The sequence below is a fragment of the Ictalurus furcatus genome, chromosome 23 (genome assembly GCF_023375685.1).
Source record: "Ictalurus furcatus strain D&B chromosome 23, Billie_1.0, whole genome shotgun sequence".
Lineage (NCBI taxonomy): Eukaryota > Metazoa > Chordata > Actinopteri > Siluriformes > Ictaluridae > Ictalurus > Ictalurus furcatus.
In genome coordinates, this window is record NC_071277.1 from 18,369,718 (window position 1) to 18,392,744 (window position 23,027).

Genomic DNA, 23,027 nt, shown 5'->3' on the forward strand with positions numbered 1-23,027 from the left:
TGCAGTTCCCATAAGTTAATAATTAAACCTTTTTAAAATGGCTAAACTACTTTACAGTTGTTTCATGGACATAAAAGATGCGTAATCAAACAAAGATCAGGGTTTTAACAAAAGATTCAGGACAGGTTCAAGTAAAAAAAATTTTAAAAACTACAAAAAACATACCTCTCTAGTATGTTTAGTACCTTTGCAGCTACTCTAAGCGGTATATAAGTCATTATGTCTATTGTATGCACTGTGTTTAGTGACACCATGACAGCTGGGCAAAAATATACACAGGAAAGAGCAAAAGAAACTGAAATTCACACCACAGTCAGTATTGGTCTTCATATTTTTCTGTGATATTTTAATTGCTAGAGACTACAAAGCACAAAAAAAAAATAAATCCCAATGTACAGTGATATTTCAGTGGCTTAAAAATGAAGAAAAGTTGTAAGCGGAAACTTTTTTTTGTTGTTGATAATTTACAAGAAAAATAACGAGCATTTTTACAGTCTCACTGGCTTAATTTTTATTTTCATTCATTTACGTGCTGGAGTCGTGAGGAAAAACGATCTTTTGTACTATTTTCTTAATGGTTGTGATATTTACACCTAATTTAAAAAATCCTAGCATTTACATAGTACAAACACATAAAAACACAGGGGGGGATTCAAGCAGACGGAGAGAAAATATCAGGACACGACGACGACAAGGCGCGGGTTCTATACATTATAAGTTATCCGTTATCTGAAGTACAATTAACTTTAATAGTCACTTGAGTCATTTCCCTGCACTATAAAACCCCCAAAGGAAGCACAAAGTATTTATATTGTTGTTGGAGAAAAGAGACGTAATAACAGATTCATAAGCAAAGTATAACATGCTCATAATGCACTGATTGACTTGTTTATGAGCATCTTATGCCAGTATTCCCAAGATTACCAGAAAGAAATGAGTCTTTCTAACATTCCAAGGAAAATGCTGGTATTCCCAGCTGGTTTTGTTCCGTTTCCGCTGTCGCTGTGCCTTTACGCTGTATAAATGACTTAACGGTTACGTGGAAGTTTGAGTAGTGGTCGCCGTTAAGTGTTATAACAGTGTTACTTCAGTTGTACGAAGCATTTTCCTAATTTCCCAGATCATTTCGTCACCATGTCTTCACACTGTCTACGTATATATGAAAGACTTAACGGCTACTGTACGTACCAGATAGCTAAATCCTAAGCCTCCATTCATTTTATTCCGTCATGTCCGATAAGATAGCCCTGCCCGCTGTTATGTATCTAACACGTACACATAACGACACGTAAACGGATTAAAAACATTTTAATATGGTGGCGTTTATTTATTTAACATTTATGGAAGGAGTCTCCAGTGTCGGAACAAGTTTCGTGGTCGTTCCTCTACGATAAATGTAAATATAAATGGATCAAAAGTACGATGTACAACGTCATGGTTAGCACGTTGCTGCGGTATGAGAGGACTAAAAGACTTCAGGGTGTGCTGTTATAGGAAAATATAACTTCTTTGCGTCAGGTCGTATCCCACCACCCTGTCGCTGATTATTTTCCCTATGGCAGAACGCTCCGGAGTCTTTTATTCCTCATATATTTGATGTATTTTTACACCACGTTCATAAACCCTAAAAATCTATTGGCTCAGTGTGGTTACCTGCATGTTCATCTCCTTTACCTTTATTCTAAAGCGACGGGCGTTTCTAACACTGTTATAACGCTTAATTTCCGGTGGAACTCGAATGAATCCTCAGTATAAGGCGATTCGCTCTATAACCGCTCACAGAAACACTGCACAAGATATATACAACTGTTTAGATCAACATTCATAATTTATCGATTTTTTTGTATTTGGTTTAATAACATAATCATCTGCATACTAATTTGTTTTGTAAATGTTGATCTAAACATCACGAATACCCTAATGAGATGTTATGAAGGTGCTACAGTATGTAGACACCTTTCATAAACAATCTGATGTCATCTTGTGAATACTGGCATGTTTATTCTATAGTTCTTTCCCTACAGGCTTGCAACGAATTGTGCATTCTGAGGTGTAGGTGGATTATACAGCGTGTTAAATGCACATCATTGCTTCGTCGAGTCGGAGGTTTCGCCGTCTTCATGAGCGTTACGATGGAAGCCGGTGTTCTGCAGCCGTACAAACTCGGCGTACGGGCCGTTCTTCTTCTGCAGATCGTCGTGGCTGCCCTGCTCCAGCACCTCTCCCTTCCGCAGGAACACCACGTTGTTGGCCGTCTCCACGCCGCTCATCTTGTTGGTAATGAGCAGCACGGAGCGACCGTTCAAGTTCTTCAGCAGCGCCTGGTGCACCTGCAGGTTCAAACGGTTCACTTTATTATTTTTTAGTCAGATGGATAAAAGGATGAAAGATTGCGGAAGGTTTGTGGTTCGTTATTACTATCGGTTAATATACGGATTTCTATCGTTAGTTTGCTTAATAATAACGTTCAGGAAGAAATATCAATTTGTAGTTTAAATTCCTTTGAATATATTTATATTTGATTTAATTTCCAAAATATTATAAGCCTGGAAACGACTTTTTCATACTTTTCCAGACTTTCCAAACTTGTGCAAGAACCTCTGCAGCCTCAATTCTTTTAAGTTTTGTCTGTTTCATTTTTATTATCACTATTTATTTTTTTTTATTTATGATTAGATTAAAAAAAAATCACCACCCTGCATTATGTCAAGTGTTAATTCTTTTTATAAACATGCCATCTTAATCTAATATATATATATATATATATTTAGTTAATAAATTAATTTTATTTGTTATTTTGGTTAACTTTTTATTTTATGGTGTTGTTTTGTGTTTTAACCCTATGTAATATAAAGTTAAAGTCCAGAAATGTTGATATAATATAATATAATATAATAAGCTATTAATACTATAATTTAAATGAATATTAAATTATTATTATTATTATTATTATTATTAGTCTGCAATCGTCCATGTTAACTCATGGTGTCTAGACTTTTTATTTATTTATTTATTTATTTATTTATTTATTTAAATAATTGTTCGTGTTATTTTGAAGACATTTTGACACTTATCGCTGTAGTTTCAGCGGCCGACACCTTGATTTACCACTTCGAGACATCTGGGGCATTGTATTAAAGTCTTTCTGAGTTCAACCGAGTACAAAAAAACAGCAATGAACCCACAGCAAGCTTAAGTAGAATATGGAACATATGTATGTTACCACATGCTCGCTCTCAGCATCCAGGTCACTCGTGGAATCATCTAGAACGAGTATCTGCGGCTTCCGGATCAGGGCTCTCGCTATGGCGATTCTCTGCTTCTGACCTCCGGACACTTTGCCTCCCTTTTCTCCGGCATCTAGCGAATACAGAGCCAAGACACTGAGAACCAATAGTGACGTATATAATCGAAAAAAAAAATGAATATCGATCCACCGAGTCCATCAAAATACAATTAAGGGCTGAAATTTTTCATCAGTGGAGAGGAAACAGGAAGCAGATTGAACCGATAAGCATCTCGTCCTCTTCCACTCACCGGTGTCGTATCCGTTTGGAAAGTCGTTGGTGATGAATCGGTGAGCGTTGGCCAGTTTAGCAGCGTCGTACATGTCTTCATCGGTGGCGTCTGCTTTCCCGTATTTGATGTTCTCTCTGATGGAGCGGCCAAACAGTACGGGCTCCTGAGCGACCACGCTGATCTGAAGAGCAGGAGACAAAACAACTAGAGTAAGAAGAGAGGCTGGAAAACGAAGAACAGTTACGTTATACATCCGAAATCGTCTCAAATGACTGGAACATCGGGCTCCGGTGCTCAAATCACATTGTTACTGAATTTCATGTCCTTTCAATAAGGAGGTATTTCATGTAAGAAGATCTACTAGTGAGACAAGAGAAACTCAGCTGAATGTCAAGATACATCATAGTCTGGCTTTACGCGTACGATCATGTGCCGCCAAAAAAAACAAACACGTGTGCTATTACCTTCTCGTGCAGATATTGATCCTTGTAGTTCTGCAGCGGCTGCTCGTCCAGTAAGATCTCTCCCTCCTGAGGCTGGTAAAACCTCTCGAGAAGCCTGACTATGGTGCTTTTTCCACCATCTGCTGGACCTACCAGAGCGGTGATCTCTCCCGGCTTCAGCTCCAGGGAAACGCCCTAGACGGGTTGAAAAAACACTAGTCCGATACAAGGCCACGGCTCGGCTTGGTCGTACATCAGACGCAGAGTCCGTTTTTTCAAACGGATTCTCGATTTTGATTGGTCAGAAGGTGTTTATTTATTCATTTTCTATAGTCTTTCCACTGTGTGAAAATGTATTTAAAGTCTTTAAAGTGTATGCGGATTATGCGTTTTTAAATCTGTATATATGTGAAACGTAGCATAACATATTAGCACGAGTGCATTAATATAAACCTGTGGTCTGCAATTGCACTACTGTCAGAGCTTATAGAAAATGAATCGACACCAATCTGACCAATCAGAATCGAGAATTGTACTGAGGATTAAAGGAGGCGGTATGCGAAGCAGGAGCAACTGAAACTGAACAGCGAGGAACTAATATATCCCTTATCACTTTTCACATTCAGCACAGTCTAGCACCTGCCTGTTTCACACCCCTTCACCTCCACGACGTCATGAGACGTTTAAACGCAGACGAAGGCCCTCAGAAAGCCGGTTTTCAGTACTCACTTTCAGAACGTTCTCGGCCGGCCTCGTCGGATACGCGAAAGTGACGTTGTCGAAACGCACGTGACCCCTGAGTGTCTTGGGAGCTAAGGAACCTTCAGGAGGAACATCGGGCTTCCGGTCCACGTACTCGAAGATCTTCTCTGAGGCGCCGACGGCTTTCTTCACTCGAGGGTAATAGGACATCAGAGCCTGTGAAAACGGTTAGAGGGTGATATAACGAGCTGAAAGCGCAATCAGACTAAAGTGAAATCAGAAAACGCTCCCGAAATGTAACGGGACACCGGCTTTACCTCGACAGCCTGACTGAACTGAAGCTCGTACAGCACGAAAGACACCAGGTCGCCACTGCTGACATCATTTCCTGCCACCAGCTGGCCTCCATAGTACAGGATGCTCACTTTCAAGGCCAGACTGGACATCTGAGCGATAAGACGGATTTTCAGACACACGTTATAAACATTATGTGTATTACACAACAGTTTTATACAGTGTATAACGGAAGACACGAATACGTCGGGACGATTATATTTTCGATCAAAAGGTTTTTAAGATCACGAGAAACGTTTCAGTCAAAGGTAAACTTTAAAACATTCATAATTAACCGTGTAGATTTGTCTACAAGTCTTACGCTGTTGGTCCAGGTTGATGCCGCATAACCGGCCGCTTCCACTTTGTTGAGCGAGTAGGTGTGCTCCAAGCACTTCTTGTATCTCTCCGACTCTCCGTCCTCGTTGGCGAAGCTTTTCACCGTCTTGATGGAGGAGAACGTCTCGGTGGCGACGCTGTTCGATTTGGCGAGAGACTCCTGCACTTTGACTGCGTGAGTCTGAGAGAAAACCATCAACAGCGATGAATGAAGTGACTCATAAAGTCACTGTGACGGGTTCTAATGTAGTTTGCATCATCAGAGCTACCATTCGAGGAATGAGTAATAAAGTTGTTGTTAGACGCACGCATTTACAATCATGAACTAAAACCAGTGCATCGTTTGAAATTCTTGCAGACGTGATCTTCATTTTCTCACGAAGCCCGACTTTGACCGGAGTACGTATTTAAAGCAGTACTTCTACTTAAGAGAAGAATTTGAATATTTGTAATACCTCTGCTGGAACTAGTTTTGTTTTGCAAAACAGACATTATCTCAAGAAAAAACACACAATCTTTACTCTCTACATTGTTTGCTAATCAAAAACAAATCACGTCAGTCAGGTAGAGCAGTTTTTTCAGACCGACCTGGTAGAACTTTCCGGAGAACTCCGGGACGATCCAAATGACAGGAAGGCCGAGGATGGTGAAGATGGACAGGCGCACGGAGAGGAGCAGCATGGAGCCGTAGAGGAAGACTAAACGCATGGTGTACCACATGAGCAGGCTGAGCTCTTCGCTCAGGGACTCGCTCATGTCGTTGGTGTCTTTGGTGATTCGGGACACGAGTTCACCTGAGGAGCAACGCAAAAACACCTCTATCACACCTGACGTGAGCATCTGAAATATCTGAAATAGTTATACTGTTCACATTATAGTGTGTGGATAGGGCTGGGTGATATGACGATAAAACATCGATATTGTGATAAATGATATCACGATATGCTTTTCTGAGATATCGCGGATATTCTGATATCTTTTTATTCCATTTTTTAAAAATGTTATTTCAATAATTACAAACTGTCTCGATGCAGTTGGTGTGATGTAAAAATTTTGTACTTGTAAAAAATTTTTACATTTTTTTTATTTTTACAAATTTTTTAATAAAATGCTCTATTTATATTAAAAATGATATATTAAAATGAATAATTAATACATGAAAATCATAGACATGCCTTTAGTAATCGTGATGTGATATTTTTGTCATATCACCTACCCCTACGGTTGTAAGCAAAAGTTTAGGCACCCCTCACCAAATGACACATTTTATTGATATCTGAAGTGAAAAGAAGTAAAACACAACCTCACGTCCTAATGACGATTCTTGACCTGAGTAACGAGTCCTAACGACTCACTTAACATCTACCAAATTCATTAAGTTCTGAGATTTACCCTTAATTAGCTTAACTTAGATTCAACTGGAACGGTGTCCAAACTTTTGCATGTGCCATGATTATAATTTTTTTTTATTTTTTTTTATTTTATCACACGTAATTTTTTTTTTAAATAGCTTGTTGCAGAGGTTGTGTTCACTTCAAAAATCAACAAAATATGTGATTTGGCCAGGGGTGCCCAGATTTTGCATACAACAGTATGCGTGAAATACAATGACGCGAATTATTATTATTTTCTTGTGCTAAACTATTCTTTTCATAGTTACCCGAGGAAGCTTTATCGAAGAAGGCGATTTCCTGTTTCAGCACACACTCGAACACCTGACTCTGGATGGCGGTGTGTATGAGGCTCATGGTGATGTTGTAGATGAGATCGCACACAAACTCAAACACGGCACTGTGAGGGGGGGGAAGGCAACGAGTAATGAGTCAGTGTGTAATAACAAATCGCACACGTTATAAATGAAAGAGATAGCTAGATGAGGCAAAAATGTGAGACTTTAGCTTTTGAATCTCTTGAAAAACTGTCCTCTGAAATGATTAAAAAATAACATCAAAGGTAGTAAAAAACTGCTAACATTGGGCTAAACTAGTCTTTGTTAATACAAACATAGTATTACCTCATGATGGTCAGGATCGTCATGATTTTGATGGCGTTAGCAAAAGCGTCCGGTTCGTCCTCCTTCATGATCCAGTCAGTGATTTTACCCGTGTAATGCGGAATAGCCATCTCACCTGAGAATCGTAGAAATGACCTGATCTTTAGTTAGCATATTACAGGTAAATTATCCAATTATCAATTCTTAGATGTATGTGTGAGTAATTCTTAGATTTTTTTTAAACATGTGGATTTTTTTTTTTTTACAACCCCAATTCCAAAAATGTTGGGACGCTGAGTAAAACGTGAATAAAAACAGAATGCGATGACTTGCAAATCTCATAAACCCGTATGTTATTCACGATAGAACGTAGAAAACATATCAAATGTTTAAACTGAGTAAATGTAGCGTGTTAAGAAAAAAAATAAGGTCATTTTGAATTTGATGGCCGCGACACTTCTCAAAAAAGTTGGGACGGGGGGGTTAACAAAAGGCTGGAAAAGTACGTGTTAGTAACAAGAAACAGCTGGAGGTTAATTGGAAATAGGTCAGTAACATAACTGTGTATAAAAAGAGTATCTTAGAGAGACAGAGTCTTTCAGAAGTATAGATGGGCAGAGGTTCACCGAGCTAAACAATTTCAGAATAATGTTCCTCAAGGTGTTAAAAAAACTCAAGGTTTGCTGAAAGAAACAAAAAGTGAAAGAATAAAAAAAAACACAAAGAGCTAATAAAATCCCAGGGAATTCCCAACGCTCATTCAACACCACACCACCACACCACCACACCACCACCCCCACCGCCACCGCTGTGAATAACTGAAACCGAAAGCTACAGCAGTTACAATCTGCCTCGTTTTCCGTTTCATTACAGACCAAAGTTTGTAACTCAATAACGCAGAGCAACATAAAACACAAGGTTGCGGTTTATTACCGAGTGACGAAGCGATCACGAACATAAAGACCGCTGTGAACCGGTGCCGGTACGGCTTCACGTATCCCAGCAGCCTCTGCAGGGAGGCCTGGCCTTTCTCCTTGGGTTTTACCTTCGTCTTTGTGAGGACGGAGGGCACGTAGCGTTCCCACAGCAGCAGCGAGAGAGCCGAAACGGCATAGCAATGAAACATCTGAAAAGGAAATAGAAACAGTTTGGTATCTGTATCATGTGATACATATCAGTATTTATACTTATATATGCATTAAATATTACAATACTTCACAATATTGTCACCCTATTTACATTTGCTAACTGGTCAATCACAAATACACTTGTTACTTCATGTAGAAAGTGCACTTTCATCAAGAAAATGCACTAACCACTAAGAACGTTAGTTTAGAAAAGGTGAATTGTGAATTAATCTGTCACAGTATTAAGATTATACCATGTTATACCACAGCGCTGTTGAATTCTCCATTCTGATCGGTCAGAAGGTGTTGATAGGTCTGATTGCAGGTTTTTATTAATGCACTCTTTATAATATGTTATTGTTTCTATGGTAACAAGTTACACAATGACTCGTATGGCAGACACGCCATACAAAAATTCTTTTTTTTTAAGTCTTAGCTGTCTGTGAGATGTTCATTTAGCATTTATGGAAGGAGTCTCTAATGTCAGTGTTTTGAACATTATTAGCCCTCACTCACTGCTTGCCAGGTGTGCCAGCCCCAGGTGAGCTCCATCGTCGACCAACCGCATGCCCACAGCAGTGAGACATACACCGGATAGACCAAACTGTGCACAGCTAAGGTCTGGACTCCATTAGCGCTCCTCATCCATGCCGGGCTCAATGGGTAGAGACAGGTGATGAGGAGAAGGACGGTGAACCTCAGCAGTCCTCCGACCCAGAGAGAGGTAAATGAATGAGGAATGAGTAGAGGCGAGAGCCGGGTCACCCCAAACGTCTTCACCACACACACGTCCACGCACAGAAGCAGGAACATGAACAGATACAGTGCCATCTTTTCCTTCATTCCCAAACACGCTGCAGAAATAAAAGGGGAATTGATAAGAACAGGTCGCTAATAAAAAAGAAATAAACATATAGGATGTAAGTATGTTTAGGTAATTAAGTTCAACACACACATACGAAACATATTTATCTCAACATACTTACTAACATAGTTACCTAAATATACTTATGTACTAACATATTTACCTCAAAATGCTAACTAAAATAGTTACCTAAATATACTTACATACTAAGATAGTTACCTCAACATATTTACTAACATAATTACCTCAACACACTTACATACGAACATAATTACCTCAACATACTTTCTAACATATTTACCTCAAAATGCTTTCTAAAATCGTTACCTAAATATACTTATGTACTAACAGTTACCTCAACATACTTACATACTAACAGTTACCTCAACATACTAACATAGTTACCTCAACATACTTACATACTAACATTTTTACCTCAACATACTTACATACTAACATAGTTACCTCAACATACTTTCTAACATATTTACCTCAAAATGCTTTCTAAAAAAGTTACCTAAATATACTTATGTACTAACATAGTTACCTCAACATACTTACATACTAACATGTTTACCTCAACATACTTACATACTAACATATTTACCTCAACATACTTTCTAACATATTTACCTCAAAATGCTTACTAAAATAGTTACCTCAACATATTTACTAACATAGTTACCTCAACATACTTCCATACTAACATATTTACCTCAACATACTTACATGCTAACATATTTACCTCAACATACTTACATACTAACATGTTTACCTCAACATACTTACATACTAACATATTTACCTCAACATACTTTCTAACATTTACCTCAAAATGCTTACTAAAATAGTTACCTCAACATACTTACATACTAACATGTTTACCTCAACAGACTTACATACTAACATAGTTACCTCAACATACTAACATATTTACCTCAAAATGCTTTCTAAAAAAGTTACCTAAATATACTTATGTACTAACATAGTTACCTCAACATACTTACATACTAACAGTTACCTCAACATACTTACTAACATAGTTACTTCAACATACTTACATACTAACATATTTACGTCAAAATACGTAGAAACATACTTACCTCAACAAACGCAAGTAAATAAGTATATAAATATGCCAGTATATTGAGATGAGTATGTTATCATTTTGCATGATGTTAACTGGTCCCCATAAGGTATTATTATTTATAAGCACCAGTGTGTATAAACTAAAACCTGGACCCCAGGCATCTCTTCTCTAATCAAATACCTCTGAAGTAAGCTGAATGATTTTGTATATCTGGATACAACAACATACCTGTATATTTTTTGTAAATTGTTTATTCTTATATAATTAATGCATAAATTACTACGCACAGGTGCTTTCACTTTCTCTGGTTATGCACTTATTATTGTATACCACACTTCTAACACTACCTGTAGGAAATATATATGACTGTAATCCGCCTTTAAACTTTCCTTTATAATCTAACTGACTTTTTTTTTTAAGTTATACTTAAAGTAAGAATAACGTTTCAATCATACTTACATTGTGTGACGCGTTACACGGCGTTAATAATGGCTAACAATCCCGCTGCTTAACTTCTTGTACTGCCTTCGACCGCCAAGAATAAAAAAATAACCAAATAAATAATACAAATAAAGAGATAAAATAGTTTTAGAAGCGATGAGTGAGTGAAGAAAGATAAAGGAGTCTCATCTACGCACACACCAAACAACAACTGAACAATAGAAAAGCTATAAACTAAAGATCGGGCCGAATCCTAAATGGCCACCTGCTTCCTAGATAACGTCACTTCATTCTGATAGACAATAAAGGACTCTGCGCTCGCGCTAGTGCACTACATATTCTGTAGAAGAGCCATTCGGGACCGAGCCTTAACCAACCTTTGTAGGTGAAACCGAAAGTACCCGGAATGGGGAAAACCCACAGTCCATAAAACGTCTCCGAACATTAAAAAGACACGTAACAAGACTTACGTGAAGATTACATGTTCCAAAATGGTCGTCTACTAAGCAAAAAAGCATTAAAAAGCGACTCTAAAATGGGCTGTAACGTTGTAAACTGTTCCCCACAAGAAATGCATCAAATCCTCGACCAATCAGAGAAGGCGCAGGAAAGAAATGGCGCCCTCTCGTGTTCCGCACGTGGTTGCCAGTTTGGGCGGGTGTCCAAAATTGGATTGTTTTTTTAAAACTGAGAGGCTTCAAAAAAATATGATGTCATTTCTAGTAAAGGAACATAGTGAGCATCGATGTTCCCTGGTTTTTGCGGTGCATTGTGGGAGTTTTTAGGTTGCAGTTCACTGGAAGGATTTTGTGCACAGGACAGCCCTTAAAATGGCCGACTCCCTGATCAGCGCCCTAACTACTGAACAAGGGAGCTGATTGAGACGCATGCATAGTTCACACAGAGTCCTGAACTCAACCCCACTGAACACCTCTGGGATGAACTGGAACTGGAGCCTGACCTCACTAATGCTCCTGTGGCTGAATGATCGCATATTCCCACAGACACACTCCAAAATCTAGTGGAGGTTATTGTAACAGCAAAGGACCAAATCTTGAATGTGATGTTCAAAAAGCATATGGGTGTGATATTCAGGTGTCCACAAACTTTTGACCTATAGTGTAGCCTAATGCCGCTAACTTTAGCACAGAATTGTAAAGCTCATATCCTATTTATGCAATGCAGAATGATTGGATAACTGCATAAAAGAGAAGAGCAGGCGTACAGGTGTTCCTATTAAAGTGGGCAGTGAGTGTGTGTAATGCTTGCTAAAGGTGTTTTATCCAGAAGTATAGTGAAAATCAGTTTTAAATGAGAAAATTGTGCAGTAGTAACAAATTTTACACAAAAACAAATCTATATAATCTTTAGAAATCTATATAATGTAAACTGCACAAAAGGATTTATATTTTTAAATGGTACTTTTTTTATGTGTATATAAAAATATGCGAGGAAACATATTTTGTTTTGTAGTCTTTTGTCCATTTTAAGGCTGAGAAATGTTGGCCGATTTGTATATGGACGTGGTTTGGTCTGGATGTGTGGATAACACACTTTTTTTTTTTAGACTTTCTGAAATACAACACTTTTATACTAAGTCAGATTCCACACATTCAGGTTTGAGACCTAGCCATAATACACACATATACACTCACACTCCTATTCTTTTCCACACAGTGGCAGGAAGTAGTCCGGATATCCGCAGAAAAAGAATGAGAGAGAAAATCAAGGAGGCGTAGACATAACCGTTCACACGGCTCGGGGTATTTTTGCATCGGGTTTTGCAAGAGGGACGACCCGAGGATTCAAAAAGATACACAGACTTGTCACTGGAGGGAAAGGTCTGTACGGAGAGAGGGATTGCTTGTGATTGGCATTTCAGTGAGCCTGTGTGTGTAAAATAGTGAGAAAGAAAAAGGAGAAGAGCAATTCGAGACTGAACATTTACTATGGTCCTGGTGGAGGGTCTGATCTTCATGTTATGGCCCCTCAGCAGTTTATGTCATGGTGAGTACAAATCAACTTGAAGAACAGGTGGATGGACAGATGTATGTATGTATGGATGTATGGATGGATGGATGGGTGGATGTATGTATGTATGGATGGATGGATGGATGGACAGGTGGGTGGATGGATGGGTGGATGTATGTATGTATGTATGTATGTATGGATGGATGGATGGATGGATAGACAGGTGGGTGGATGGATGGGTGGATGTATGTATGTATGGATGGATGGATGGATGGATAGACAGACGGGTGGATGTATGTATGTGTTTATGGATGGATGGATGGATGGATGGATGGACGGATGGGTGGATGTATGTATGTATGTATGTATGGATGGATGGATGGGTGGATGGATGGGTGGATGGATGGATGTATGTATGGATGGATGGATGGATGGATGGATGGACGGACGGGTGGATGTATGTATGTGTTTATGGATGGATGGATGGACGGACGGGTGGCTGTATGTATGTGTTTATGGATGAATGGATGGATGGATGGATGGATGGATGGATTTATGTATGTATGTATGTATGTATGGATGGATGGATGGATGGACGGGTGGATGTATGTATGTGTTTATGGATGGATGGATGGATGGAAGAACAAATGAATAGAAGTGATACATATAGATGGATAAATAGACAGATGAATATGATGGATGAATGGATGAATGAATAAATATATGTATGCATGTATAGATGGATGGCTGGATGGATGGATGGAAGAACAAATGAATAGAAGTGATACAGATAGATGGATAAATATACAGATGAATATGATGGATGAATGAACAAGTATACGTATGGATGGATGGATGGATGGATGGATGGATAATCAAAATAGGGACGGCTGAATAAACAAGTGGATAGATGGATAAACGAGACAGATGGATATATGAATGGATGAACAGAAGAATGGGACAAAGTGCAGATGCATGGATGACATATATGTACAGTATATAACAGTTAAATGGACAGATGTAGAGGACTATGTAATGGACTGATGCATGAACAGACAGATGGATGAATGTATAGATCCTTCTATGGATGGATGAATGACAAGATGGGTGATAGATAGAGGACACATGAACAGAAAGAAGGATGAATCAACAGATACATGGATGGATGGACAGATTAAATGATTGGATGAATGTACTGATGAATAGATGGATGCAAGAAATGAACAAGGAAGGGATAGATGGAATGATGGCTTGATCGATGGATGGATAGATGATGCGGTGGCTTCCTTCTTTATCAGCTCTGAATTCTACTCTTTAATTATTCGCAACCAAGCTAAGGTTTGTCCAAGGTGCTTACTATACATTTTCAGTTTGAAAAAAAAGTAAATGCGCCCTATACCCTGACAAATAGTCTGTATTCTTAAATATGACCATTTGTTTATGTATTTATTTGATTTGAAGTTACGTCTTTAATTGAATGGTTTTGAATAATTAGTTTTTTTTAAATTTATTTATTTGTTATTTACAGTGGAACAGTCCTGTTTTTTCGTTTGTTGTGATCTGTAAGACTTGTGCCTTCATTGTCCTCCCCAACTGTTAGCCTATTGTTCCTCTCCATCACATTCATCAATCACCACCATGTTGCATTTCAACCCTGACCTACTCCTACTCCACTCCATTTCCTCTTGCTGTACGCCTCTTTCCTGTTTGTGTCAGAGCCCGTTTCCTGTTTCCCCTCCGCCTAGGGCCTTTGTGGAGTTTGACCCTCTTTTTGGGCTGCTGAAAATCCAGCTGTTAATAATACAGTACATCACACAATACTCAGCATTTAGTGCACCACCCTTTTCATTTTTACTTTGACATTTAATAATAATGTTATAGAATTTATTATATTATTATAATAATCTGAGCATAGGACACAAACGTCCTTCACCAGATGTGCAAATTACTTCGAATGCTTCTGATAGATTAACCCTAGCATCCTATGGGTTAGCAGTTCTAGTAAACACTACTGTTTCTACTAAGTAGTAGTCATAGTAGCACGATCGTTAGTAATAATTATAGTAATATTAGCTATAGGTGTAGCAGACATAGTAGCTAGTAGTTAGTAGTATTAGTTGTAGTAGTGTCAGGAGTAGTAGCTACAGTAGTATTCGCTGTTGTAATAGCAGGAGTACCAGTAGATAAAGTAGACGTATTAGGATAGTAATTAATATTAATAGTACTAGTAACCACAGTAGCAGTGGTAGTATGACCAGTAGGAGTAGTAGTTGTATAGTAATGTTAGCTGTGGTAGGATCAGGAGTAGTAGTTATCGTAGTAGTAGCTGTAGCAGGAGCAGTGATTATAGTGTTAGTATTAGATGTAGTAGTAGCAGAAGTAGCTATAAGTAAAATAGTAGCAGAGTAGTACTATTAATAGTACTAATAACCACAATATCAGTAGTAGTAGTAGTAGTAGTAATAGTATGAGCAGTAGTTGCAGAGTAGTAATTATAGTAATATTAGCAGTATTAGTAGCAGGAATAGTAGTTATGGTAATGTTAACTGTAGTCGTAGGTGTAGTAATTAGGAGTATTCATTGGTAAAGTATATATATTTTGGTTGGTTGATTTCCCTTGGGTTTGCTCTCTTGAAAGCATCACCAGGTGATCCATGGAGCAGCTGTCCAGCAGATAAGATATGCAAAGTCAAGTTTGCGAATGGCGCGTGTGATATGGAATGCTCTGGGTCGCAGTGCCTGAAAGACGGCTTCGACTGCCTTAAGCCCAAAGAATCCTGCAAGTAATAATCTGATTGTGTCTATACGTCAAAAATATTCTTACTGGTGTGCTAGATCCAAAAGTCTGGATCCAAGACCAAGAGCTGTTATTTCATCTGTTATACGACGCAAAGGTTTGGCCTAAGTGGTTAGCACGTTCGCCTGACACCTCCAGGGTCGGGGGTTCGATTCCCACCGTGGCCCTGTGTGTGCAGAGTTTGCATGTTCTCCCTGTGTTTCGGGGGTTTCCTCCGGGTGCTCCGGTTTCCTCCCCCGGTCCAAAGACATGCATGATAGGCTGATTGGCGTGTCCAAAGTGTCCGTAGTGTATGAATGGGTGTGTGAATGTGTATGTGATTATGTGCCCTGCGATGGATTGGCACCCTGTCCAGGGTGTACCCCGTCTCGTGCTCCCCCGATGCTCCCTGGGATAGGCTCCAGGTTTCCCCGTGACCCTGAAACGGATAAAGCGGTATAGAAGATGGATCGATGGATGGATGGGTTTGGCCTAAGGAGAGATACTGTCTGGACAGTCTGGACGGACCTTCTCGGCTTGTTGCCACCAGGAGAAGTGTAGGGCAAATAAACAAATGAATAAAAGAACAAATCAGCCAAAAATGAAATTGCATAGAATTAAAAAAAGAAAAAGGTCTTGGATGTGGACTTTTGAACTCGACCGCACACATACAAAGGATTAGCGAAACTTCAATTTGTGATGTGTCTTTTCTTACAGTTCCGGCTACATTCTGTACTGCCGTGACCACTTCGACAACGCACACTGTGAGAAGGGTTGCAACACTGCCCCCTGTGGGTGGGATGGTTCAGACTGTATAAAAACCTATAAAAACCAGCATCCCAATTGGGCCAAAGGAGTGCTGATTCTGCATACGGCAATTCCTTTCCAGAAAGCGCCATTGCAGAACAGTTCGTTACTTTGGGCTCTCAGCATCCTGCTCCAAACCAGCGTCAAACTGAGAGGGGTGGTGCCACTTCAGCCCAGTGCTGATTTCTTCGCTATGGATGCACAGCAGCTGATAGATCTGCACCAGCAAGCGCCTAATTACAAAAGCAACAGGTAACACCATGACTGTCTTGCATTTGATGTTATGAGTGTAGATCTATGGCTAGATAGTGGTAGCTCTGTAGTTAAGATATTATGATAGTGTTTGTTGAAATCCCTCAACTGTCAGATTTTTCAGATTTATTTTTAGGTTCTTGGGCCCCCAACTGTTCTAGAGCCTTGACCTCTCACCCTTGTAACATGGATTGAACAAAAAAATAGCTTGGTCCATTAATTCTGGTAATGGTGTTTCAATAATTCAGCAAAACATTCAGTTTCCTTATATCAAATATAGTAGATCAGCGAAGACAGCAAAATGTGGTGTTGACATACCTAAATCCAATCCAGTCTGAGCATTTATGATTTATGCTTCCATTTCAAGCGGGCTTTGGAACGAAGGCTCTTGGTTAAGGTCCAAACAGTAACTCTCTGAATGTCCTGAACCTTAATTGCTAAGCTACTATTTGCTAACATAATCAAGACATCAGAAAGGAATACTATCAATTCAGTGTAACATATTAACATGGGCATTAACAAGTGAATGATAAAGTAATTCAGTCAATTGGTAACTTCAATCCATTTTTCCATCCTGCTTTAATACAGGTCTTTATTGTTCCTACAAGTGGATAACAGGCCATGCTCCCAGCTACCATTCTCTTGTTTTCCCTATGCATCGGAGGCAGCAGATTTCCTGAACGCCATGCTGGAGTTGAACCTTGCCCCAGCCCACATCAAGCCCGAGATCCAAGTACTCATCGGCATCCGGGGCATCAATAAGGAAATCACAGTAAGAGAAACTCCCGTCAAGGAGCCTGATGGTATGTTCGACCATACGAGATAATTAATGCTCTCGCTTTCCTTTTTCACTGTTATATATTACAACACAGCCACATAAGACTGTTATAAATGGTGTGAATACATCAGGGCCATCATAGCCATTCCTTCTTTCTTTCTGTCTCTTCCATGCTTAATAATACAGGTTCTCCTGCATGGCTGTGGCCCGTGGTTGGCATTGCAGTGGGCATTGGGGTGGCACTGGCCGTAGTGGCGACGGCAGTGCTGGTATGGTTCTGGAGAAGACGACAGAGGAGAGAACAAGGAGACCATCACAGACGAGTGCATCACAGATCTACTGCAACTGACAGCAATGGTGGGAATAAAGACTGGACACAGTGCTCCACTGAGCAGAACAAAAGGAATGGAAGGATAGCAAGGGAGAAGGACAGAAATGGCATGAAGAAGAAGAAGAAAGGGAAGGACCTGAGAAAGAAGCGCAGGGAACCACTCGGAGAGGATGCCATTCGGATAAGGTGAGGCTACTTTGTACCTTTATCAGTATTTTTGACTGGTACGGTATGCAAACTATTTTCTTGGGCCCTTTGCTTGTCCTGATGTACAAACAAAAATTGTGAAAATGCAGCGTAGAGCTTGTACTAAAGGTCATGAGAACATCTCCTTGTGTACCGAAGACAAAAATAGCCTCTCCACCATCCTTCCTGTTCCCATCCTTACACACTGCTATTTACTCTGCTTATCTGTAACTATAATATATTTAGCCAACAAAACCCCTTTGATCTATCAGTCAAGCTGCGTGAGGAAACTATGCTAATGTCTTCTGGACACATTATGACTGCAGGCCTCTTAAGAAGTCCTTGGACATTGGCAGTGACACGGACGTGACCCAGAGCTCCATGGAGGACATCAGCAAGACAATCTGTGACCACAGATCTCCAGATCAGAAACATTTCAACATCAATCACAAGCATGTGCCCATAAGTAAGATGGATACCTTGAGATTGTTTCTCATTTGGGTCCAGCTTTCCTTGTGATAACATTCTTCCTTTGATAATTTGCTATAATTATCAGGTCCACCAAGAAGGTGGGACAGGAACTCCATTCCTACACAGCAGAGGACACCAAGCAATGTGAGTGCTCATCGTGCGAACAGAAAAGGAAAAGCTTACTGAGAAGTAGATGGATTTAAATGGGCAATAGATGTGTAAGTGGGATCAAGAACGACGCATACAATTGTTTCTGGAAACATCTCTCCTTTGTACATAAGCAAACCGCACCTAATTGAGCATTAAAGATTGGGAATAGATGGTGAAATGGTCCAAGCATTTCATTGTGTTTGTTGAACTGATGAGGCTTTACAAGAATTGACTTATGGCCATTAACCTTTATGTGAAATAAAATGTACCTGGAGCGTTATAATACTAAGGACTGTCCGTGGGTTTTTTGTTACCTTCACGTAATTGTCAAAGACCCTCATTAATACACAATTAGACCTTAAAGACAACTGCTTTGCAGGTACCTTGCAGGAATATTTACATTGAACCTTGTACTCTGTAAAATACATCATTTCTGACAGGGCATCCCAGCCAAATGATGAACCAAGCTATTAGAACGTGTATGACATGGGATTTACATGACATACTGATCAGAATATTTACAAGGACTTGTTTAATTCTACCATTCCGTTCATAATGCATTCATTTTGGAGGCTTGACCTCAGCAGGAAGTAATCAGTAACCCATAGCTGATCTTATCATTTTGCTGTTTTTCACCACAGTCAGCCCCAGTGCAGTGGTGTGGACCTGACGGTTCTGTGGTTCTGATCCGTGCTGTGAGGAGTGGCCTCGATCGGGTGGTGTTGGAGCTGCTCAGAGCTGGGGTGCCTGTCAACAACACCGACCACACCGGTAATCACCACTCTCCTTTTTAACTCAGGTTCTGTCAAGTGGAGGTACAGGAGGATCAGTCGTGGCCTTTAAAGTCGTATCAAGTTCTGTTTCTTATCTACTGTATCTAGCTCTTTATGCGAACTCTCAGTGGCATAGTATATTTTTTTGTTTATTTCCTTATACGCTACATGGCCAAATGTATGTGGGCATCTGACGATCACAATCAGATGTGCTTGTTGAACATTAATATGGAGCTGGTCCACCCTTTGCTGTTATAACAGCCTCCACTCATCTTTCGACTAGATTTTGGAAAGTGGCTTGGGGGATCCCTGCCCATTCAGCCACAAGAGCATTAGGTAAGAGTAAGGTGGAGCACTGATGTTGGATGAGTAGGACCGGGGTGCAGTTGGTGTTCCAATTGAGTATTCAATTGAGTATGCCAAAGGTATTCAGTGAGGTTGACACGAGGACTCTGTGCAGGCAACTCGAGTTCTTCCACACCAACATTGGCAAACCATGTCTTTATAGAACTCAGTTTGTGCACAGGGGTATTGTCATGCTGAAACAGCTTTGGATTCCCTGAAGGGGAATCAATAATGCTACAGCATACAAAGACATTCTAGACCAGGGGTGGGCAATCTTATCCGGAAAGGGCCGGTGTGGGTGCAGGTTTTCATTCCAACCAAGCAGGAGGCACACCTGATTCCACCTGTTTAATCAGTTGATCTTGGCTTTCAGTAGATTCAGGTGTGGCTTCTGCTTGGTTGGAATGAAAACCTGCACCCACACCGGCCCTTTCCAGATAAGATTGCCAACCCCCGTTCTAAACGATTGTGTGTTTCCAACTTTGTGGCAACAGTTTGTGGAAGAACCACATATGGGTGTGATGGACAGGTCTCCACCTACTTTTGACCATATAGTGTTTTTGGCTTTTAAAGCACCAGTCATAAGACCCTAATTTGCTATTGTGTATGGGACCATTTCTGAAGGAATTCTGACCAACCCTACAGAGAGCTTTACCAGTATAAAGGATTTACCATAGATAATTGAACGAATGTGGTAAATATGGCAAGTTCAATACATTCTCCTGTCAATTTCTTTGTCCCGTGATCTTCATGTCTGACCGCCCAATCCCACGTGCATGAGAGCAAAACTCTTTTGTTGGGTCCTGTGGGATTCTACTTCTGAAGAACGCATAGTCCATATCACTAGCTAGGCCTTAAGAATGGTAATAACAGCTATGACACTTGGACACATTGTAGGAGGGCTTTTTAATGATTATACATAAACTGTCTGGATAGTTGGAGTGATTCCTGACTGGAGTTTTAAAGGTCTACACAGAAGTGGCTTGATGGGTAGATGGGGAGTAACATGCATTTCTCTGCTCTCCCCATTTCCTCCTCCTCTTCCTCTGTCCTTTCCTGCTGCATCGCCCTTCGTAATCCTTCACGGGCTGTCAGAACCCCTAATTCCTGCCGATGATTCTGAACAAAGTTAACGTGCTGTGGCGTATTTAGTGCGGATACTTGTATAATCGCTTTCATTGCTCTGCTTTGTCTCACTGAATGCCTTTCGCAAGCTGTTTTTGTCTTTGATCAACCAGTACCATTCACAGCTACTTCCACCTTCCTTGATTGCTCTATGGCCTCCTTACTTTGAGCACTTTTCCTTCTTAAATCCCTAATACTACTGCACGCTTCTGTCTGCTTATTTGTGTATGATGGAGCCTCTTCTTTCCTATATTTCCCTCCTTTCTAAATCCACTCTCTCTGCCAGGGAGATCCGCCCTGCACTGGGCATGCTCAGTAAACCACCTCTCATTAGCTCGGACACTGATACGTTACGGCGCTGCTGTGGACATGCAGGACCACAAGGTATAGTAACCTTTGTTTCCCCCCAGTACTATTAAATATACTTCAAGGCAGTTTTGGTTGCAGTTGAAATCCTCGAAATCCTTCCATTTCCAGGGTGAGACAGCTCTGTTTCTCTCGGCGCTCCATGGCTGCTACGATACTGCTAGGTTTCTCATCCTAAACGGTGCCAATCAGGAGCTGACGGACTGCAGGGGGCGTCGGCCAATAGATGTGGCCCAGGAAGGATTCCATCATGAGATCCTCGAGCTTCTACTGGCCCACCGAGTCCACCAGAGCCCGTTTCCTGTGGCCCCAGCTACCGAGGTGCTGTGGGATGACCGTACTTACCTGTATTCCCCATGGGTGGCATCACCTCCATGTCTGCCAGGAAGGAGTGCTTCCTTTTCTGGAGTTGTAGGACCCAGGGAGATGTCTTCACCCCAGTCCAGGTAAAGTCTACTTGCTCACTTACAATGAACGGAAATGTACTTTATGGTCTTACTCGCTTTGCAGTGGGGATTCCAGCCACCTCATGTGATAATAAGTCTCTTGGACATTTGGACTTGCACGAACGGCAAGTCCAAATGGGGCAACTGTCTAAGGTTTCACCCCATCATCAGGAGATCATGAGTTTGTATTGTGATGATCCCACAGCTATCTGTCCTCTACAGCACTGTCCTCTAAGTGTGTGATCTATAAAGTGAAAGGATGCCTTAGCTGGCTTTACATGTCTTGAAGGAAGCACATGTTAGCATTCATCCTCCAGGATTGGTAGCTGTTATGGGATGGACCTATATGAAGGAGTGCAAATGGGCACATAACTAAATTCGAAAAATTGGACAAAAATAATTAAGAAAAGGTGGTGCGTATTATTCCTTTAATTATAACCGAGCATGTACTCAGCCGTAAACCCAGATGTCTCTAGGATACCAATATACTCTATATCACTGTTTTGTCTTCTCCACAGTGACTGGCAATTTGTGGCACCTCAAAACTGGCGGCCAATGACAAACCAATCCGCGACGGCGCTAGTCAGCCCCAGGGTCCTCAGCCGCCCATCGCGTCCAATCAGCACGCTTCAGGAAGTGACCTCAGAAGCCGAGGAAGAAGAAAGAGAAGCAGCACAGCATGTCCCCAGAGCGACGACACCCCACTTCCTGTGTCCTCTGCCAGCACCCCGGCAGCGCTCATTCTCCTGCACACAGCCCGCTCTGCAGCGCCGCCTCAGTGCCAACCAACCAGAACCGGTCGTCAACGTCCAACAAGAGAAACTAGCTAATGAGCAAGTAGAAATAGTGGTCGTGCCCCACCCTAAGACAAGCTCCAGCCAATCAGAGAGCAGAAGTGCAGGGACGGTGTGTAATACAGACTCTGAGAGAGAGAGGATCATCTGCAACGCAAAAAGTCAAAGCGAGGCGGTCAATACCGAGCCCACGTCAGTACAGACTGTTATGTGACCGCGATGGATTTTCATAAAGCTCTGTATTGTAAAAAGTTCCAAAAGTCTAATTCCACTACCATGCACTTGGTTTTCCCCTAAAACTAATACCAAATGCTTATGATAAAAATACATTACATGCAATGGAGAAACCATTTATTTTCAGCAGTCTGTCAAACCCATGTATTCAATTAAATAAAAATAAATCTAGATATGTTTAGTTTAGTTTTTTTCCTTTTGTAAAGCAAGTTTTATACTCATACTGCCTTCTGTTTTACCGTCTAGGGTTCTCCAGGTATTTAAATATCAAGTAATTAATATTAGAAATTAATATTACACAATACTAGGCAGATATGTACCAATCTATTAAGCTATAGCAAGTTTAATTGGAGATATTTGTGTATAAAAA

The 23,027-nt window shown here is 40.5% G+C and overlaps 2 protein-coding genes and 1 long non-coding RNA gene across 13 annotated transcripts; 2 read left to right on the top strand and 1 right to left on the bottom strand.

Moving 5' to 3' along the window:
• Window positions 1-319: 319 nt before the first annotated feature.
• Window positions 320-11,412, bottom strand: tap1 (transporter 1, ATP-binding cassette, sub-family B (MDR/TAP)). Of its 5 annotated transcripts, XM_053612183.1 has the most exons (14): window positions 11,323-11,410; window positions 10,871-10,936; window positions 8,973-9,310; window positions 8,263-8,455; window positions 7,351-7,465; window positions 6,997-7,127; window positions 5,925-6,130; window positions 5,320-5,517; window positions 4,982-5,110; window positions 4,692-4,880; window positions 3,984-4,157; window positions 3,538-3,700; window positions 3,224-3,360; window positions 320-2,330 (listed from the first exon to the last, which is right to left on the bottom strand). In XM_053612183.1, exons 3-14 carry the CDS (start codon window positions 9,297-9,299, stop codon window positions 2,085-2,087), a joined length of 2,208 nt encoding a protein of 735 aa, XP_053468158.1. In that variant the 5' UTR covers window positions 9,300-9,310; window positions 10,871-10,936; window positions 11,323-11,410; the 3' UTR covers window positions 320-2,084. The 5 variants fall into 5 exon arrangements, with proteins under 5 accessions (XP_053468158.1, XP_053468161.1, XP_053468157.1 ...); XM_053612186.1 differs by lacking the exon at window positions 10,871-10,936 and having other exon boundaries at window positions 11,323-11,412; XM_053612182.1 differs by lacking the exon at window positions 11,323-11,410 and having other exon boundaries at window positions 10,871-11,135.
• LOC128600050 (uncharacterized) lies at window positions 2,199-7,309 on the top strand. The gene is made up of 5 exons (XR_008384506.1): window positions 2,199-2,336; window positions 3,083-5,511; window positions 5,695-5,735; window positions 5,897-6,168; window positions 6,993-7,309. It is a non-coding gene; the product is annotated as an uncharacterized LOC128600050 (long non-coding RNA).
• notchl (notch receptor, like) lies at window positions 9,049-22,832 on the top strand. Of its 7 annotated transcripts, none has more exons than XM_053612179.1 (14): window positions 9,273-9,376; window positions 12,530-12,859; window positions 13,708-14,161; window positions 14,424-14,628; window positions 15,462-15,606; window positions 16,317-16,658; window positions 17,247-17,461; window positions 17,623-17,953; window positions 18,280-18,419; window positions 18,510-18,568; window positions 19,216-19,345; window positions 21,104-21,201; window positions 21,295-21,629; window positions 22,148-22,832. In XM_053612179.1, exons 5-14 carry the CDS (start codon window positions 15,539-15,541, stop codon window positions 22,635-22,637), a joined length of 2,208 nt encoding a protein of 735 aa, XP_053468154.1. In that variant the 5' UTR covers window positions 9,273-9,376; window positions 12,530-12,859; window positions 13,708-14,161; window positions 14,424-14,628; window positions 15,462-15,538; the 3' UTR covers window positions 22,638-22,832. The 7 variants fall into 7 exon arrangements, with proteins under 7 accessions (XP_053468156.1, XP_053468151.1, XP_053468154.1 ...); XM_053612180.1 differs by having other exon boundaries at window positions 14,030-14,161; XM_053612178.1 differs by having other exon boundaries at window positions 12,530-14,161.
• Window positions 22,833-23,027: the final 195 nt, after the last annotated feature.

Coding starts and splice junctions, on each gene's coding strand:
- tap1 (XM_053612186.1), bottom strand. CDS start 9,299: ATGAAGGAAAAGATGGCACTGTATCTGTTCATGTTCCTGCTTCTGTGC. Junction 7,128..7,350: donor ACGATCCTGACCATCATGAG/GTAATACTATGT, acceptor CCCCCCTCACAG/TGCCGTGTTTGAGTTTGTGT. Junction 4,158..4,691: donor CGGCCGAGAACGTTCTGAAA/GTGAGTACTGAA, acceptor CAACCCGTCTAG/GGCGTTTCCCTGGAGCTGAA.
- notchl (XM_053612176.1), top strand. CDS start 12,802: ATGGTCCTGGTGGAGGGTCTGATCTTCATGTTATGGCCCCTCAGCAGT. Junction 18,569..19,215: donor AGCAGAGGACACCAAGCAAT/GTGAGTGCTCAT, acceptor TTTTCACCACAG/TCAGCCCCAGTGCAGTGGTG. Junction 21,630..22,147: donor ATGTCTTCACCCCAGTCCAG/GTAAAGTCTACT, acceptor TCTTCTCCACAG/TGACTGGCAATTTGTGGCAC.